This window comes from Anoplophora glabripennis, unplaced genomic scaffold, assembly GCF_000390285.2.
Source record: "Anoplophora glabripennis isolate ALB-LARVAE unplaced genomic scaffold, Agla_2.0 scaffold418, whole genome shotgun sequence".
NCBI lineage: Eukaryota > Metazoa > Arthropoda > Insecta > Coleoptera > Cerambycidae > Anoplophora > Anoplophora glabripennis.
In genome coordinates this window covers 264,807-284,919 of record NW_019416647.1, presented here as the reverse complement: position 1 = coordinate 284,919, position 20,113 = coordinate 264,807, and the positions used below count along the sequence as shown (strand labels likewise).

At 36.6% G+C, this 20,113-nt stretch overlaps 1 protein-coding gene across 2 annotated transcripts; it reads right to left on the bottom strand.

Moving 5' to 3' along the window:
- Window positions 1–214: 214 nt before the first annotated feature.
- LOC108910093 (neuroligin-4, Y-linked) lies at window positions 215–15,260 on the bottom strand. Of its 2 annotated transcripts, none has more exons than XM_018714600.2 (9): window positions 14,739–15,260; window positions 14,407–14,685; window positions 11,123–11,272; window positions 10,053–10,415; window positions 8,825–9,188; window positions 5,381–5,568; window positions 4,841–5,329; window positions 4,676–4,791; window positions 215–1,134 (listed from the first exon to the last, which is right to left on the bottom strand). In XM_018714600.2, the coding sequence occupies exons 1-9, from the start codon at window positions 15,063–15,065 to the stop codon at window positions 834–836; spliced, it is 2,577 nt and encodes an 858-aa protein (XP_018570116.1). In that variant the 5' UTR covers window positions 15,066–15,260; the 3' UTR covers window positions 215–833. The 2 variants fall into 2 exon arrangements, with proteins under 2 accessions (XP_018570116.1, XP_018570117.1); XM_018714601.1 differs by having other exon boundaries at window positions 1,056–1,134; window positions 4,668–4,791.
- Between the last annotated feature and the right edge of the window lie 4,853 nt (window positions 15,261–20,113).

Sequence of the window (20,113 nt, the reverse complement as noted above, 5' to 3'; positions counted from 1 at the left end):
TTATTCTGACGCTAGAAAAAAGAGAGCGTAGAATTCTATATGTTATTATGATCTTAAACGTGACCATAAGGTCAACAGTCAATGTCAGGTAGAGGTCAAGTGATTATTAAAGCGTCATTTTTTTCGACAGTGGAATAGAAAGGACTCACAATTTTTTTGTGACCTCAAGATAAAGGTCACTAAGGAGTACCATCAGGTATCTACTCAAAGACTGTCACATCCTATGATTCTGTAGTTAAAACTAAAAAATTACAGTAAAAATCAATATTTGACCTTGACCATTGACCTTGAGGTCACGGTCAATGTAATTTTCGGATCGCCATTTAAAAAACCGACTTGATCTTGATATGACCTTGACCTCAAGGTCAAGGTTACCATCGGACGTGCCCTGACAAATGCTGAGACATGTGGGTGTTTCCATACTTTTGACTAACCCTATACAATAAAACCCAGAACAAGTTTTAGAGAAACATTACTAAAACCGAGAGCAAAATAAGGATTGATTCCATAAAGAACAAGAGGAACGTTCACCATACCTTTTTTGCTATAGGAATGTTGTGGTCTAACTCATTCTTGCATTCTTATTGAAAATAAAGTACTTGGATGATTTTGTCTACTGTGTAAAATCTCTTCATTTCAAGTTAAATACAAAAGACGTGAAACAAAAAAAAATTACGAATTTTGTTTTGGAGTTTTTTGGACACTCCCACAGGTTTCTTATATGAAATATTTTGGTACAAAACACGAAAATAAATACTATGGCACACCCCTATTTCATAGGAAGTAGTTTATGTGATTTACGACAGTTAAGCTGATCCATACCCACTTCTAAACTAAACATCAGTCTGTGGAACACCTTGTGGTATTGTCGATTGCGATTTGCTCTTATGTCTTGAGGTAAGTACGGGCGTACCTTTTCTAGGAGGGTCTCCGTTTGGACTGCTGCTCATGAAACCTTGCATTTCTTTCAAGGAAACACTTTGGAAGGAAGAAGCACTGTTAGTCCTAGGTACTACTTTAGAAGAGCCGTATTTGTTTATGTAGTCATTTGGTCCCCTAGTATTTTCTATTCCTTCATTGTCCGTGTCGGCGTCAGGCGGATACAAGTATGGGTTATAGTATCTATCAGACGATCTGTCAAAATAATAAGAAATATTTATTTAAGTTCATTTACCACCATGTCAAAGTCTTATACTCAAATTCAAGTTTTTCGAGTTAATAGTGCATAAATATTTTACACTAGTATGAAGAATAAATTATTTACATGAACACCGCCAACTATTATGATAGATATTGCCTCGCTGCCACGATGTGTTTTGCAATTTAACTACGTCATAAAATGAAAATAGATTTAAAAATATTAGACCCCTATTGTTTCTTTTTTCTAGAGATATGCCGCAGACATGTCAGCTCGACATGTCCATCGGACATGTCGTGAAAAGTGGACATATCCTAAGGACACTTTTCTAGATTGAAAAGTTGTATGCGCATGCGCGGAATTATTTGTTGCATTCATAATTACCGTAAAAAATTTTTGGGGTTGGTACATGTAAAATTAAAGATATTTAGCCATTTTCTTGTAATTTTGATGGTAATTATTTAACTGACACTGACATTTTAAAAATAAAACTTCTTTTATATGTCCATATTTTATTATTTTTGGCAAAGTTAACTTAACGATTAGTAAATAGTTGATTCTTAATTATTTAATACACAAATAGTTTATAAATGAAGTATGATGCCAAAATCAACAGTTTGGTTATATTTTTCTGTATTGAGTAAAAATCATTATAAATGTAACTTCTGCTGAAAAGCAATTTTTAAGAATTCCAGTAGGATGGAAAAACATTTAAATAAGTGTACTGGCTGTCAGGGGAAAATTAGAAACCAATTTATAAAAGTTTAAAGGTAAGTAATAAGTAAAATATATCGACACATATTCATTAGAATAAAAGTAATATTTTGCTTTGCGTACCCTCAAGCAGTGACCCGTGAAAACATGATGGACACGTCCAACAGATATGTATGTAACACACTTTTCCGAAAAGTGCCTATCTACTTTTTTCATTTTGACCTCATCTAAGTTCTAAATAAAATTAAAAATGTGCGCTATGACGTCACGCGCGCATCAGCATCATTGTTTTTTCATTTTTATGACCAATTCCTTCTGTGCTGAGAATTCATCCACTGGCAGACATAAATAACTAATAGCTAAAATATATGTTATAATAAAAAATCTATTTGCAAATAAAAAATAACAAAACATTGTGATTAGAAATTTCAGATATTAGTAATTGCTGGTTTATAAATGAAAAAGGTTACTTTGGCGAATATCGTTAGACTCATAACATGTTAATTAAGTTTCTAGTTATCAAAATTTTCAAATAATATGGATTTAATTAGAATTTTAGGTGTATAAATTATTTTTACAAGTATATTTTTGCAAATGAAAAATCATCTAGTTTGTGATAACTCGCTCAATCTGTGAATAATAAGTTTTTCTTCAGATTTTTCAATTATCGAGGAGACTGTGGGACCTCCAGCAGAAGACATTGAATTCATAGAATTTCACCAAAAAGATTGCTGCAAAAATTGTAAATAGCTATGTCGCCTTATTAGAGTGCCAATTAGTGAATTTCCTAATTTTTCGTTGATTTCATACACGTAAAATAATATTTCAAATTAAAATAAGGAAAAATTACGGATTTAAATAAATTAACTCCATCAAAAATATTTTAAAGATATTTTATAAAAAACGTATCCATGCTTTCACCGTACAACGCTACATAGGGAATTAGCTTCGTTTGAGTTCGTAAATTCGGAACGGTGGGGAGCGCTGGGTGCTGCAACCTGACTGATGTGAGATGTGATTACGTACGCCACAGCGCCGCACGGCCGCGCACCCAGAGATCGACATCCGCACCGCTGAAGCCACACGAGTTTGACCGACGCACCTCCTATATAGTGTTTTCCCGTGAAAGCACGGTATATTATTTTCCCACTTGGAGTCAACTTTTCAGCTACATACAGAGTGAACCAAATTGATTACCACTACAGGGATCTTAGGAATTCTTTTGGAGATAGTTAGAAGCTTGTATGGACAGAATAGGGCAATATGTCCACTGAATATCTTCATTTAAATTTTGTTACAAGTATTTTTTTATTTAGCATTGTTCGTTTTATTGTTTGACTGAATTTTTTTTTAACCATTCTGATGTAATTCTCGCTAGTTTAGACAGTTTCTTTTTTTAATCAACACTTTTGTGATGATAACTTCGTATCGATGTCACATTGGATTTTATTGGTTTTTGTTATTAAAAATATAACAAATTAAAAGATATTTAAAGGAAGTTTAAGTATTTTTTTATTTTTTCTGAGTAAAATCTAATTGAATATTAATAGAATTGAAAAATGCAAAAATTCTTTGAAAATTTAAGAAATTTCCTGATATTTCCCCGACATTTCTAGATCTGTAAAATTTCCTGATAACATAGCCACACACAAAAAAAAAGTTGTCTGTACTTTTCATGCGACATACGTCATCCGTAGTATTTTTGCCTCCTGATCACGAATCCAGTGTCAGAATTGAGCTATCACATCACAGGAATTTCCTAACCTCAAAAAACAGGTCAAAAATAGCAAAAATTCATGAAAAAGTGCTAGGAAAACTACAAAATTTTTTTTTCTATATTCAAATGTTCATTTATATGATTCAGACCCCGCCCGAACGTGAATCCGCGGTCAGAATTGATGGTTCTTTTTCTACCTTAAAAAAAACGGGTCAATTAAGGTCAGATATCAAGAATCTTCAAAAAATAGCCAAATTTGGTATACAGGGGTTTTCGGGGTCGCTGATCACATATCCGAGGTCAATTTTACAAATTTAAAAATGGAATAAATCAACATTTGAATATAGAAGAAAAAATTTTTTGTACTTTTCCTAGCACTTTTTTGCGAATTTTTGCTATTTTTGACCTGTTTTTTTGAGGTTAGGAAATTCTTGTGATGTGATAGCTCAATTCTGACACCGGATTCGTGATCAGGAGGCAAAAATACTATGGATAACATATGTCGCATGAAAAGTACAGACTACTTTTTTTTTTTGTGGCTGTGTTCTGTCTTTCTGCTATCTGTCTTTCAAAATTTTTTTGTGATCAAATGGGCTTAACGCAAGTTTAAATCCTACAGATTTCACCACATTTAATCCTATATATTTTCGATTGTAAGCCAACATATTCAGTCATAATGTTACCATTATTTTCATCCTTCTTTACGCCAACAACTTTTTTATTTTCTTGTCCAATTAAACAGACATTATTTGATTGTAATTTTTTTAAAAGACTGGATATTGCAATTCACTTATGTTTTAGAATTTTTACTATATTATTGGACATTATTTGCAATAGTTAGATGTTACGTATTACCATAAAATAATAAACAAATATTCACAAAACATACAACAGAGATAATACTACGGATGATAAACGTAGTATGAATGAATTCTGATAATGTCGCAAAAGTACAACTGCCCCTATTGATCTTTCTATACTGTGCTATTAGCATGCAATCCAACATCAATTAATTTTATAAGTTAGTGAAGCATGATCTAGCCTAATTTAACCTATGTTATGACCGCCCACCCTATGTTGAGTGAAAATTTTCTTTACCTTCTTACCTCTTTGCATTTCTCCACAACATGCAGCAGACAACTAGCAGTACGATCAGCAATAAACAGAAACCTGAAATACTCCAAAATGCTATCTGCAACGGAGCCTTCGGTTCCCACCAGAACTGAAAAACAACACGTTAATATTTTTCTTTAAAAACTTCACAACCGTACCTCTGTAGTTGGCGGATAAGTTGGCACGAGGTGGCCCACCACCATCGGTATATATTGAGTCCAAAATGCTGATTCCGTCTGCCGGAAATTCCACATGATTGAGGAATTGTATGTCGTATTTAAATTTAGGTATTTGAGCTGCCCATGTTTGGATTCCTCGAAATGCAGTCCTAAGATTTGTGTGTGCGAAGGGTTGCCGTATCTGGCAAAGTCTGTATAAGCTTTCATGAAAAAGTGACTCATATTTCTGTCGTTTCTTGTCCACTGGTCCCTAACAAAGTTTTCCCGACTTGGTAACATTTCGATATCTAAAAACGGTGCACCACACAATAAGTAATGTTCAATATCGTGAGGTACTTTTCTCCATTCTGAGAGATTGAATGATTCGATAGTGGTGTTTAAAACGTACATGTATACTGGTACGTTTTGTTCAACGAGCAGTTTAACCATTTTATCGTTTGGAGCAGTGTACAGAAAATCCGTAAGCAGCTGTAAAAATAATCGTAAGTGATGTCTTAAAATTAGCCATTTGTTATTTACCTGAATATATTTTTCCCTGATAAGTGTCACATTATGCGGATCTGGCCAATACGTGTACATATACTTTATTGCATCGAAAGTTCCATTTGAATTTAACGTATAATTATACCTTAATACCAACTCTTTCACTTTTTGATCAAAGAATTCCTGGTTAACTATATAATTTGGTGCCAAACTTGTGTTTGAGGCTGAAAAAGAGAATGCACCAAGAATTACATATTAAGAACCAAACTTTGTTCTCATTATTGTCCTTCAAGAACTGAGTGAATGAATAACTATAAATATTTCTATAATATAGTAAGTCAATAATGAGATACATAATAACATTTTACGTAATAAATGTAAATCTGTATTCGAATTTTGATTTTAGACAGTTCATCAATACATTCAATAAAAACTAATATTCTCTAAAACAGAACAGAATCAAAGTGAAAATGTTCCTTTTTGGGTTTCGTTGCTAGTAAGAACACATATTTTGTTTTTAATTTGTGCTTTACAACAAAAACCAGAAATATTTCTATGATACAAACAAAATCAAGAATGAAACACAAAAAAAAATTAGGAATAAATAAAATCAAATTTGAAATAAATATACCTTAATTTTTTAATACAACACTTGACAAGAACTGTCAATTTCAGTGTGCATTTTATAACGCATAATTATAAAATATAATTTTTCTATTCTAAAGGGGAAATCAAATTTTTATACCAAATAGGAAGTAAAAAGTTAAATAAATAAGCTTTTTTCCACAATATGACAAATAATTTTGAAACGTCTTCATGACAATGTTAATGGCCTATCTTCGCTGTTCACATCTGGTGATGTTATACTCTGTTATACACATCTAGATAAATTCACTGTTCAATTATTCACAAGGTTTTCAATACAGGTGTTGTGATAAACAATTTAGTGTTTTGAATATCAATCTGTACTAGTGGAGTGTTTTATTTTATTTTATTTAAAGCATATTTATACCATGCACGGATCCAAATGGTCCAAAAAAAATTCTTTTTTAGTACAAAAAAAAAAATCTTTAGAGCTCCATACCCCACAATATTATAAAACCGTCTAGAATTTGTTTTTTGAAATGACTAAATCTTAGTCATTTTTCTTGACGGCTTAACTTTTTTTTTTTTAAACATCAACTGTACAAAAGCCCCCTCCCTCCCCACTCCCCAAAGTTCATGTCTGCATCCGCTCCTGGTTTATGCAAAATCGAAATATGTATTTTTCACATCAAATTTAATATTGGTGAGATGATGTGCATTCACATGGGATGGGGATTATGACAACATTAGCTTGACAGGTTGTTGATTAAATATATTTTGCAGTAATTAATTATTTAAGTGCCTTATTTTTCGACAATTAGGTGAGAATTTATCTGTTAAATTTATATCTTCAGTCAGGGTTGGGCAAGTAGAAAAATGAGTGTAAAATACAGGTATTTTACGTTAGTAAGATACATGTATAATATTAGAACAATTTTTTACATAATACGCAAATATTAGTACCATATGACATTGTTCATTACAGATCAAGTTACAAAAAAGCAGCACTTTTACGTTATAGGGATTATAAAAATAACAAAATAAAAGTAACAAAAAACAAAACACAGCAAAACTATGTAACCCTTGGTTAAACCTTACTGAAAAACAGGGAAATGAATTTATTCAATTTATTACCTATACTCGACGGCCAAAATTATAGATAGTGATTCATCGCTAGCTCTTGGACTAGTAAGGGGGATGAAGCGTGGCGGGAACAAAAATCCATTGGCGTGTCTGCGTAAAAGGCTACAAGATATATAAAATATTGAAAAAACATAATAAAACATAACATCTAATATTTTTTACGGTTTGCTATAACCGGCACTTTGATCTATTTTAATTATTACAGCATTTTAAAACGTCCCAGTTGTGTTTTTTTAATTTGTAAATTTATTATAGCCATGGAATTAGACCCCTCGTCTATGCTTATGCTATGACGTTTCTCAGGTCGGGCAAATCAAGTCCGTATACACCCACTAAAAAACCATTTCCTTATTCCCTACCAAGTGCAAAAGACAGAGATAAAATATAGATTGACGTTCAGTGTAACTCAGTCTATACACGATTATAGATTCTACCGATGTGCATGGCGAGCGGCACAAAGATAAATAATATTGAACCGTATAGAAATCATTTTATATTTTATACGCATTATGGTAATAGTGTTTTTATATTATGTATTAGTTACTCTTTATAATTTCAGCTGCCGAGTATAGGTGTATATTTTTTTATAACACCTATAATATAGTAAAGTTAAATGAAACTAACAAAAATTCCGATATATTAATTGCTGCAGGTGGTTTTCACTCTCCAAGGACCCATCGAGGGTTTATTAAGCTTCTACGCGCGAGTTTCGTCCTTTCTTCGTCTCCACGTTTTCGCAGAATATTTTTTACTTTTTAACGTCGAAATTTGCTTTTTAAAAATATTCTGCACCTTGCATCTCTCTCGCGGAACCCCAATATTTTCGTAAAGCCCGGATTATTTCACCCAAAACGCAATTTTCGCGGCGTCATATTTTTCTTTATGGATACTGCCGGCACTCGCGGCGCCAGTACGGCGATAGGGGATTATTTTTATGTTTTATACTGTTCCGAGTCCTTTGTGGACGATTTTACGGCAGAAAAATGAAATTTTTAACATTGCGAAAATGTTTGTTTACCACGGCTATGAACATTCAATTCAATGAATTCAAATACTAATACGGACAAACTCTGTCTAGAGGCAATGATGGCTCAGTGGTAAAAGTGTCACGATTTGTTTTTTACTTATTGCCATATTTTACCTTCATTATGGAGTTTTCTTTTTAATCTTTCCATAAGAAAATATAACTTTTCAAATAGGTTTTTATACACAGGATGTTTAAAAATATTGCGTTGAACTTCAAACGGTTAAGAGATAATTATGAAATTACAAAGTTGATGACATTTATATACAGGGTGTTCCAAAAAGTGTTACATTTACCAATCGGCGAGGAGAGCACCGCGCAACGCGGTCCGAGGGCCGAAAGCCCGAGAGAAAGGTCAACTCCGCATCAGCGGAGTTTGCCGACCTTTCTAGTATTAAATATTTAATAAAATGCAGTTTCTGAAGTCCTACCTACACAGACAAAAAATTGTCATGTGACATATTCTTTTACTGCAGACTGCAGGTGTTTTCTACACTTTCTATGAATTTTTTACGTTGTCTGTGATTATTCTACATGTATTATTTACACATAAAATATGTAAAATAAACACAATATTTTACATTACATATTTTACATATTTTTCTACATAATTTACATATTCTACTTCCTTTTCTACATGTAAAGTATAAAATGATTTTCTACATGTAAAGTTACAACCCTGTTTTCAGTAATTTAATTTACTGAACTGATAAAGAATGAACACTTACTTATAAAAGTAGCAGCTTCTTGTAGTGTTACGCTCGACATATATCTCAATCCAGCATTAAAAGACCTTTTCTTGATCAAGGTTTCCACGCTTTCGCTGATAAAATGCCAGTCTTTTTCATACCAACCTTCGTAATGTGGCATAGTTATGTTCATGTCTATCACTGGAGCCCAAGGGAAAAGGCCTACTTCAGGTGGAAATTCTGCGTTGCCGATTTCAATAGCACTTCTTGAATTTTTCAAACAATTTACCAACTTCCAAGAGGAATCTATACTGCAACCTATCTGTTTACCAAAAACTCGACTTGTGTTTTGGGCTCTGTATCGGTCATGGGTCATGGCCCAATCTGCGACTGCTGAACCACTCTAAAATTAAAAACAATGCTCTCACTATTGTATGCATTTATGTAAACTATGAAAATGTTGCAGTAAATAAAATATATATACACAATAACATGCTCAAATGATAGGCAGGTTAATCAATGAAATATGCGTTAAAAAAAAAAGAGAAATAACCCTAATACATTGACAATTACGTAATATAATAAATTATACTCCAGTGCCAAAATAGTCGGCCGCAGAGTCATAAATAAATCAAACCACAATTTCTACTACTTCTTAATCTCATAAAATAATTTTGTGTATTATCTGTACAGAAATTGTAATGTGCCGTACATTTCCTATGGTGTTCTCATAACACTTTCAACTTGCGTGCCCGCACAAGAAAATTTGAAAAATGAATTTCTAATAGTAAAAAAAATTCAAACTGTTATCACAGAAGACAAAGATTTGCCTAGATTATCTAGAAAAGTTTTACTATGCACTATGCATGAAATGAATTTTCGGTAATTAAAACCAAACCCAAAAAGCATGTTAATAGAAAAGTACAAAATTGTAGTACAGGAAAGAGGTTTAGCAAAAATAATAGTGGCATACATTAAAACTGAAAATTTATTATCTTGACGAAACATGGACAAATTAAGGACATACAGTTTCAAAGGTTTGACAAGATTCAAAGTATTTTTAGGACCTTCTATGAAGTTAAAGGCACCCTTTGCGAAAGGACAGCAATTAATAATTGCACAAATCAGAAGAAAATACGGATATTTGAATCATGTGTTCGAGCATGAGAATACGGATAGTGGAGGATTTTAAAAATTAAAAGTAAGAAAAAGATTTCTTAGGACATAAATTCAGAAGTGATCTTCTCCATTCTATTTGCCGTCTTACCTGTGCAATAACTTTGGTGACCATGTTACTTGTTTGAGGTGCTACCATCAACAAACCAGCTGAGGCAGCACCGGCTCCTGGGCCGAATAAAGTAATACTATCCTTATCTCCTCCAAATTTCTCTGCATTGTCGTAGATCCACCGTAAAGCCATTGCTTGATCTAGAATTCCATAGTTTCCAGGCGAGTTTACATCTGCTGTACTGAGAAAACCTAAAGCTCCTAACCGATAGTTCAATGTTACCACTACAACTCTATAAAATGTAGCCATTATGTGGCCAGGAAAAGTGTTTGAAGCTCCATGGATAAAGTCGCCTCCATGGATGTATATCATTACAGGGTATTTCTGAGATCTTCCTGCCGTCTAAAAGAATTGTAATAATTAAATTAATATATTTATTTTGGCATAATTTTAGCTTTTTTATTTATTTGGACATTTTGCCATCTATACAAAATTTATTTCATTTAAGTTTTTATTAAGTTGTTCAAAGATAAAAAAATGCAATTTAAAATACATATTCTTAGTTTCGTGTAACATTCAAACATCATATTTAAGAATTTTAGAAAATACAAAACTAAAGTATAATAAACATAAGCTTAATCTGCAATGGTGCAGTAGAACTAACTGGATAGCAAGATTATAAAATCGATAAATTTGTAAATATGTCTGAATAAAAATTTCGAAGTTCACTGATTTTTGCAAAAATTGGTTCATACACGTCATTTTAAAAATGACTTGCTGGATTACAAAATGGATAAGATAATAGATCAACGGTCATCATTCACATCGTTAGAACTAATCAGTTCATGCGCTTTTGTAACCGAGTGAACATCATCTTCCGACTTCACAACCAGAAATGAAGAGATTTGGATAATAGAGAGATCCAGATCAGCAAGGTTGGATAATTGGGTTTATACTGTATTTCTAATATTTCTATATTATCAGAAAAATGTTTGAGTAATAAGTAATAAATTTAACATCAGAATAGTTTTCCAAGTACAAACAAAATGAAAATACTGATTTTTTTATCATTCATATTAAAAAATTGAAAATTATTTTTGGATTCTTACAATGTCTGGTGTAAAAACATTTAGGTACAAACAGTCTTCATCTACATATGTTATACCGAATGTAGCTCCTGTATATTTGCGTGGTTGGGGGCAAGCAGGACCAAAATCAACAGCTTGAAGAGTCTGCCATCCTCTATGCAATCTTGGAGGCTAAAATAAAAAATCTATCCTAAACAATACTCAATCATCAATAAAATATATTACTATACATTTGTTTATATTTTGGCAGCAACGTTTTCTCATTTAAATTTCTCATTTTAAATCACCTGATTAAAATTATAATTAAATGCACCTATTTTAATCAAATGTTTTTTTATCAGAAAAAAATTGAAGTAAAAGAAAATTTTTGATGAAAAATTTAACAATAAAAAAAACAAGTTAAAAAATTTAATTTTATCAAAAAAAAAGAATATTCAATTTGTTATTTCATTGTGTAAATAAAGTGGGTTTGCATCATGTACTGAGATTCGTTTTTTGTCTAGTGTCTTTTAGGTAGTCATAGGGACAGCTACGTCTAAAGTAATAAATGTAATATGTTTTCGTGGCTTACATTGTGATGGAAGAGTAATAAAATGTCATGTTTGTGAAACGATTTTGTTGCCTTGGAGTTTCTATAACTACAGTGTTTTTATTATATGACCTAATTTTTGTGTTCAGTAACTGTAATATTCCAATATGTGTGGTTAATATAATGAACTATTTAAATTATTTTCAGAAGCCATCAATTGCACTGTTACACACATCATGTAAGAGAAGAAACTGACAGTAACATATGATTGGATCTAAGTCGAAAAATGTAGATAACTTCAGAAAAAATTAAAGATGAGAACAGTAATAAAATAATGAATACGCCATATTATAGATCCTTTTCATAGATCTTAAATTTTTTGTAGATGTTTTTTATATAATATTTATAAGTTATACAGGGTGTTTCAGGATCAGGATTAAGTCGACAAACTTTAAGGAGATATTCCTCATAAAAAAATAAGAGAAAAATCAAGTATAAATTTTTTTCCAGATGCTTCATTTTCGAAATATAGGGCGTTAAAGATTTTAAAAAAAATTTTGAATTTTTTAAATAACTTCTAAATGAAGAAGGCTATTTAAGCCAAATTTATAAGATATAATTTTTCCATAGAAGTAGAAGTCCCACAAGCAACCAGTGGCGGAGTTATGGGGACTCAGACTCATTAAATTATAAAAAATAATAATACGGCCCTACTGAAAATAAAAAATGATGCTGTTTTTAGATAGAACAGTTTTTTATTGACAAAAAGTGTATATTCACCTTTTTTTCTAACTCTTATAGTTTCATGGCAAAATTGATTTTTCGGAAGGATGCTTCTGGATTCTGTCGATAAACTTTAAAATGAACCTCAACAAAAATTTTTGAGTAGGCTGCTGTCAAGCAATGTTAATTTGACGTTTTAAATGTTATTTTGCAAATTGTTGCATAAATTATCCATTAGATAAAGCAATCAAACTAATAATAAAAATAAGTTTAATAATGCTTTCCATATTTTTGAACAATGAATATGCTGATATGGTCTTTGTACATGGTTTTTGTGATGGAAATGCCATGGCGGCTCGCCGTGAATATGCAGTAAGATTTCTGCATCACATCGATTTTTTTCTTATTTTTTTATGAGGAATATCTCCTTAAAGTTTGTCGACTTAATCCTGAAACACCCTGTATAATGGCATTCCAATAGATATTAAATTATTGAATCCTGCAGCATTTAAAGTTAAATTTAAGGAATACATTTTTAGTCATGCTCAATGAGACAAATATTCACATAAATTTTTACTTATATTACCTTTTTTTCATAGATCCTCAATTTTTTGTAGATGTTTTCATATAATATTTATAAGTTATATAATGCCATTTCAATAGATGTTAAATTACTGAATCCTGCAGCTTTTAAAGTTAAATTTAAGGTATATATTTTTAGTCATGCTCAATGCGACAAGTGTTGTCATAAATTTTTATTTTATATATTTTTCCTATATTTGTAGTTTCTTGTTCGTACCAATAATAAGCCTACCTCATAATGTAGACAAATTTATGGATATTTCAGATATTCTAGTATTGGAGCTAAATTCTTGAACTTTTTTTTAAATTGATTTTAGCTTCATTTTACAATCTATATTAATGTAACCAATGTTTTCGTTGTCGTTGTTTGTACTTACATTGTAAATAAACATTATTATTATTATTATATTATATTACTGTGTGATAAAACTTAGTCAGCAATGATAAAATTTTCATAGAACATTATCAGAAACAAATCCTTAGGAAAATATGTGCCATTAATTCTTATCAAACATGTAGTAATATACATATTAATGGAAACAAAATATGTTAGACAAAATATTCATCATTTTACTAAAAACTCTATAACAGCCATTTTAAATGAAATAAAGCAATTTGTTGAATGTTTCTGAACACAAAACTACAAAATTCGAAATGTTTACTACGTAACAAAGTATTTTATTACAAACTACCACCTCATTAACCATCAAGAAAATATATTACTGAAGTATTACACAGTATTACTCAAAGCTTATTCACTTACTCCTATGGTTTTCTCTTCGCTTGACTCACAAGGGGAGGGCACGACCTCGGAAATTCATTTCGGGTTGAGACTCTATATAAAAATAATATACCTTTAAGGTAATAGTGTCCAATGGCCAGCCAATTCCGAGAAAAAAGCCTTTGAAAATTCAAACACTGCTTATATACTAATAAGTTTACTCATCATCCAGCGGCGAAACAGGCTAGTTGGTAACATATAAGCGTACCGACTGGACGCTCGGGGTTCAAGTCTCGAGCTCCGCTAACTTTTTTTTTGTTCAATTTGTCAATTTGTCAATTTAATTATTTTTACATTTAAATAAATCTGTTATTTACAAACATCTATAATTTAATTAAAAGTAATTTTAGTTTGTTTAAAAAAAGGCTTTTTCATTAAATATTAAATATTTTAATTATAGTAATTATTTTATTTTTCAAAATACTAAATAGCTCGACGCCATTATATTAAGGGGTGAACATCTTAGAGGTGTACTATGTTTATAGGGAGTCTCGTCCCAAAATGAATTTCCGAGGTCGTGCCCTCCCCTTGTCAAATAAAAAAATTATTTAAAGTGACTTTTTCATAAAATAAAAAACAAAAATGTTTTCCATCTTTCCAAGTCCATCTGTGGACATACTGCGTTTAAATGAGTCCCTTCTTAAAAATAAACTGATAAATTTTTACAAATTATTGTATGTTAGTTGTTACCTTAAACCTCCCATCATTCACCGGAGGCTGTGCATAAGGAATGCCTAAGAACACAGATGTCACCCCTTGTTCTCGTTCAATGAATTCAGCACCTGGTCTATAAAGTGAGTCGGGATCAGGATTATCAAACAAATATACCTGAAACCCTTGCACAGAACCATGTGTTGTTTCAACAAAAATATCTCGAATCTTCTCCCTAGTTTGTTCTCTTCGTTTTCCTTGTAAGTCTTCTCTCCAACCACCTAAAATCCCTGGCAATATGGGATCGGCATTGCCAGCCTGAAATAATATTATATTATCATTTGATAAGCAATAACACGATAACTACGCACCCTGTCGTATGAGAATCGTTCATCTTGACCTCTAATTCTAGGATCTCCAGGGCGACCCTGGCTGTAATTGTAATCAAAATTTTGTTGCCCATAACGTCTACCTTTATAAAGATACGTTGGTGTGTAACCATCTATAGGATTTTGGTAACTGTAAGGTAAACGTGGTCCATATTCATTGTAAGGGTTCTGTTTGTTTGGTGGAAATGGGGTTGGATAGGGGTAGTATTGGTCATATTGTCCCACTGTCAAATCACTCACAAATATTAACAAAAATACAATATTTTCCAACAGTTCAGTAGTCAGCGCCATAGTAGGCCCCTGAGTCATAAGTTTAATAACAAAGGCATCTTTTTTCCACTTTACACAAATTAAATGAATTAAAAGGTACAGGTGGGTGCTTTGGTCAATTATAACAGATATTTCAACTGTAAAAAGAGTAAGAGACGGTTTTCTGTACTTGTTTTCTTAGTTTAAAAGGTTAATCTCCTGTTGACACACACAATTGACAAATACATAGACACACCCACGCACCCCACGGAACACAAGATATAGAAATCAGAAGAGGAAAATAAAGCATAGGGATAACCACTGAACAAGATTATTTAGATAAGGCTGCTCCATTCCTTCTTAATAATTCGTAAGAATAATAGAATGGACGACATCTGTTACATTAAATTAATTAAAATCATCGACATAGGGAAAACTTTTATTGTTGCATTTGGTTGATTTCGTTTTTGTAGCAAAATTCTACGACTGTCGCCAGCTATAGCAATTTTCACCAATCAACGATTTCTATCCACTTTTCGTATCTCCCTCTGTCGGTAACTCGCTAATTGCGTGACTATTTTTCCTTAGAAAAAGGGCCTCCATAGAGTTTGCAACCTCAGGCCCCATCGGCCCTGTCTAAAAACTACTAAGAAGATAGAGATTCTAGTAACTTCTAAGGAATTTAAGACAACGAAAACTTAGGGCGATTCTTGGGATGCTGTCCCCAACTTTTAACACACGACTTACATAGAAAATATAGTGCTCATTACTTATGATGTTGTGGAATAACTTGATTGACAACCCGGATCGGGTTGACTTGCCGCTCCGTCTTCGGGCGATGGCGCATCGGGCTAAGCCGCGCCCGCACGTAACTTTTTGGGGTATCGGCGGTAGCCGCGCCGCGCGCCATTATTCCATGGCTAGAAATTGGCCTCAATGATTTGGGATCGAGGGGGATAATCCCTCTTTATCCTGCCTCATCTCGTGTAGGCCTGGACAGCCTTCGTAGGTGGGCCCCATCCGTCGTCTACCCCGACCGCAAATGCGGCCGGTGTAGGCGCTTTGTGGGACCTCCTTTTGTCCTGGCTGGGCCCCGCCGGCTAGGGCCCTTTCTTCTGGCGCTCTTCTTGCTTCGCCGGCTCGTCTGTGTAAACCCCGGGGGTAGTGTCATGTTTATGTGTGGTATGGTTGGGTAGGGTAGTGCGGCTATGCAGCCTGGGATGCGCTTTGCTAAGGTGGCCCTTAGGCTAGCGCGGGAGGGGAGGGTTAAGGAGGGTATGGGGGGTGTGTGTGTGTGTGTGTGTGTGTGTCGTTGTCTTCGTTTCTTGATCCTGGCTGTCTCTGAAACAGAAAAGGTTAGCGGGCAGGGGGGGGGTCATTGGGGTGGTCACCCAGGGTCAAAAAGTTGGTGTCTAGGTCTTTTGTGTTTGTCGGTCACGTCGGGTACGTAGTCAACGGCTTGCCTGAGGAGGGGATTGTCATGTCTAGCGGCTACGTCAAATCGTTTCTCCGCGTTTTGTCTTATTGTCTGTGTAGCGTTTGTGTATTGTAAGTCTCGTAATATGTCAGTGTTTCTTACGTACCAGGGCGCGTCGGTGGCCGTGCGGAGGGCTATGTTTTCCACAGCCTGTAATGACTTTAAGTGGCTTTTTGCCGCGTGACCCCACGCCGTGGAGGCGTAGGTTAGCTGCGGTTGAAGTACCACCTTGATAAGCGTTCGCTTATTCCTTAAACTGAGGGTGTTTCCACCTTTGAGTAAGGGATAGAGCCTAGCCCTGGTGGTCTTCGCTCGCGCCACCGTCTCCACGATGTGCGGTTTCCACGTGAGACGCTGGTCCATCGTCACGCCCAGGTATCGTGTTTGTCGATTCCAGGAGATGGGTTCCTGGGATAGTGTCAGTCTGTCAAGGTTTTGTGGGATTTTTCGTTTGGTAAAAAGGATAGCCGAACTTTTGTTGGGATTAATTTTGACTTTCCACCTGTTGCACCAGGTTTCAAGTTGGTCTAAGGAGCTTTGGAGGAGGTAGACGGAATATCTAGGATCTACGGATTGGGATGTGATTGTCAGGTCGTCGGCGTATAAGTATATGTTGGTGTTGGGGGGATGTGGGATGTCGGAGTTGTAAATGGTGTATAGGTGTGGGGACAGGACGGTGCCCTGGGGGACACCGGCCTCCATGGGACGGGTGGTGGAAAGGGAATCTTGGATTTGGATGCGGAATTTTCGGTGGTGTAGGTAGGATTTTATGAGTTTGGTAAAGGATATGGGATATTGGTTGGTGAGCATTTTCATCAGTAGGCCTTCATGCCAAACCGTATCGAAGGCCTTTGCGACGTCCAGGAAGACAGCACCAGTGTACTGTCCCCTGTTGAAGGCCGCCGTGATGTGCTCGGTAAGGCGAAGGATTTGGAGTTCAGTGGAGTGATTGGGTCGGAAGGCGAACTGCTCGTCTGGAATGACTTGCAGTTCTTGGGAGTGGGTTCTTAGACGGGTTAGGATAATTTTTTCTACCACTTTGCTCATAGCCGGGAGCAGGCTAATGGGCCGGTAGTTGGATGGGATGGTGTGATCTTTGTTGGGTTTTGGGATAAGGATTATGTTTGCTGTTTTCCAGCGGGTAGGGAAGTGTCTTAGTCTGAGTGTCGCGTTTGTTATGTTTAGTAGGGCCATGAGGCCCTTGTGTGGTAGTCGTTTAAGTGTCGTGTTATGTATATTGTCGGGTCCGGGGGCTTTTCTGTTTTTAAGTCTGCGTATTGTCAGTCTTAGTTCGTCAGGTGTTGCGGGGGGGATTATGTCATTGTCTGGCTCTCTGTCGACGCGTCGGGCCGCGCGCTCAGCCACTATCTCGAATTCCTCGTCTTCGTCGGGCAGCTGAGGCAGTCTACACTGCAGTTCCAGGCTATCGGCGAAAGCCTCGGCCTTTTCCTGGTTCGTGTAAACCACCCCCACACTACCGTGGATTGGAGGAATTTTACGGCGAGCGGTCTGTCGCAGGGCCCTCTGCGTTTTCCAGAGGCTGTTGTCTTGTGGATCCAGCGACTCCAGGTGCCTAGCCCAGTTATCCTGGGCCAGTTCATCCAGAGCCGCCTTCACCCGTCTGTTAAGTACGTTTAAGTCATGTCTGTGTCGGGGGAGGCGGGTGCGGGTGGCAAGCCGTTTCGCACGTCGTCTGTCACGTATTAAGTTTTTTATGTCATCGGGGAGGGTGCCCCGGGGGTTTGTCAGTCGGGGGACAATAGTCTCCGTCGTAGTCTGAGTCAGGGCGTTTTTAATGTCAGTCTCAAGGGAGAGGATTGCCGCCTCCAGATCATGGGTGGTTTCGATGACTGGGAGCGCCATGTTTCCTTGCATTACTGTTCGGAAACGCTCCCAGTCAGTGAACCTCCTCGTGAAGGTGCCTTCATATCTCTGTCTTCGCCCCAGATCCAGAAATATTGGATTGTGGGCGGAAGACCCTTCGTATTGGGTGGATATTTGGGCATTTAACGGTATAGATTTTAAGAGGGCAATGTCGATAACGTCGGGGCGTCCTACGGGTCCGTAATGTGTCGGTTCTGTCGGTCCGAGTATAGTCAAGTCGTCGTGTCTGTCTTGGTAATTCAGCAGGACGCGACCTCTTGTGGTCGTCGTCCCGCTGTGCCATATGGGGGACTTCGCGTTGAAGTCCCCGATGGCAATTGTCTGGGGCCAGGAAAGGATTTTGTCTAAGTCATTGTCAAGTAGTGGTAGTCTGGGTGGGTGGTAACAGGACACCACCGCAACGTCTCCATGCCGTAGCGATCTCACCGCTATCGCCACGGCCTCTGTGTTTTGAGTTTGGAGCCGCTGCAGCGGATAGTGGTCGATGCACTTCTTTACTATGAGTGCAACACCACCCCCGTTACGGTTTCTGTCATGTCTGTATATGTCATAGTCAGGGATGGAGGTACGGGATGCCTCGCTGAGGTAGGTCTCCTGGACAGCCATAACGTCTATGTTTAGACGGTTCAAGATGTCCACGAGTTCCGTTTTTTTGGCCCGGAACCCGTCAAGGTTCCAGGACGAAATTCTCAGCGAGGAGGGTTGGGAGGGCCGACGAGCCATTAGAAGTCGAATAATTTTTGCATATTCGACACCATGGTCGTCAGCTGGACGCAGAAGTCCTGAAGACGCTTTGTTGCGTCAATCAGGGCCGCCGCGCCCGGTTGGGAGGGTGTCGTGTCTGTGTGTGCGTGTGGTGAGGTGTTGTGTTTTTGTTTTTGTGTGTTTTGTGTTTTTCTGGTCATGTCAGCGTATGTGCGTCCTGGGGTTGTGTTTGGGGTGGGTAGGAGGGGCTGTCTGTGTGTTTGTGTAGTGTTTTGTGTCGTGTGTGTGTCTGTGTTTTGTGTTTTTGTGTTTTTAGCTTTGGGGTACTGAGGGCACCCCATATAGCTGGCGGGGTGTGGCCCGGCGCAATTTGCACACCTGGCGGGCGTGTCTTTGGCCTTTTTGCATACGTGCGTGCTGTGGTTTTCGCCACATTTTACGCACTTTGGCTCAGCTGTGCACCGGGTCTGGCCGTGGCCGAACCGCTGGCACCGGTGGCACTGTGTGGCAACCCGCTGCTTTCGCTGCAGCTCTACTCGAACCACGAGCGAGCAGCAGCGGGTTACCTTCAGGATGTCCTCCTGGTCCTGTGGGGCCTGAACTAGGACCAGGGGCATTTCCTGTTTATTTTGACGGCTCGCCATGCGGTGCACTATTGCGCCGGGGAACCCTTGTCTTGCGAGGTCGAGTTGGACCTCACTTGGCGAAACACCCGCAGGTATTCCGCGTATCACCACCCTCAGCGTTTTTTCTTCGCTGAGGGTGAAGGTGTGGTACTCCTCGCCTTTGTCTGTCAGTGTCTTTGTCAATAGTCTGTGGTCATTAGGTGTGTTTGGGTATATGGCTATACCGTCTTTAGTCAATTTGGCTTTTGTGTAGTTAATGTTAAGTGTCGTGAGTATTTTTTGTACTTGCGTCCACCGTTCTTGCTTTCGCAAGATTACCGGGGGGACTTGTTTGGTTTTGTCTGTCTGTTTTTGTGTGTTTTGTGGGGTATTTTGTAGGGCGCTTGTGGAGGGTGTAGGTGTCGGGGGGCGCGTGT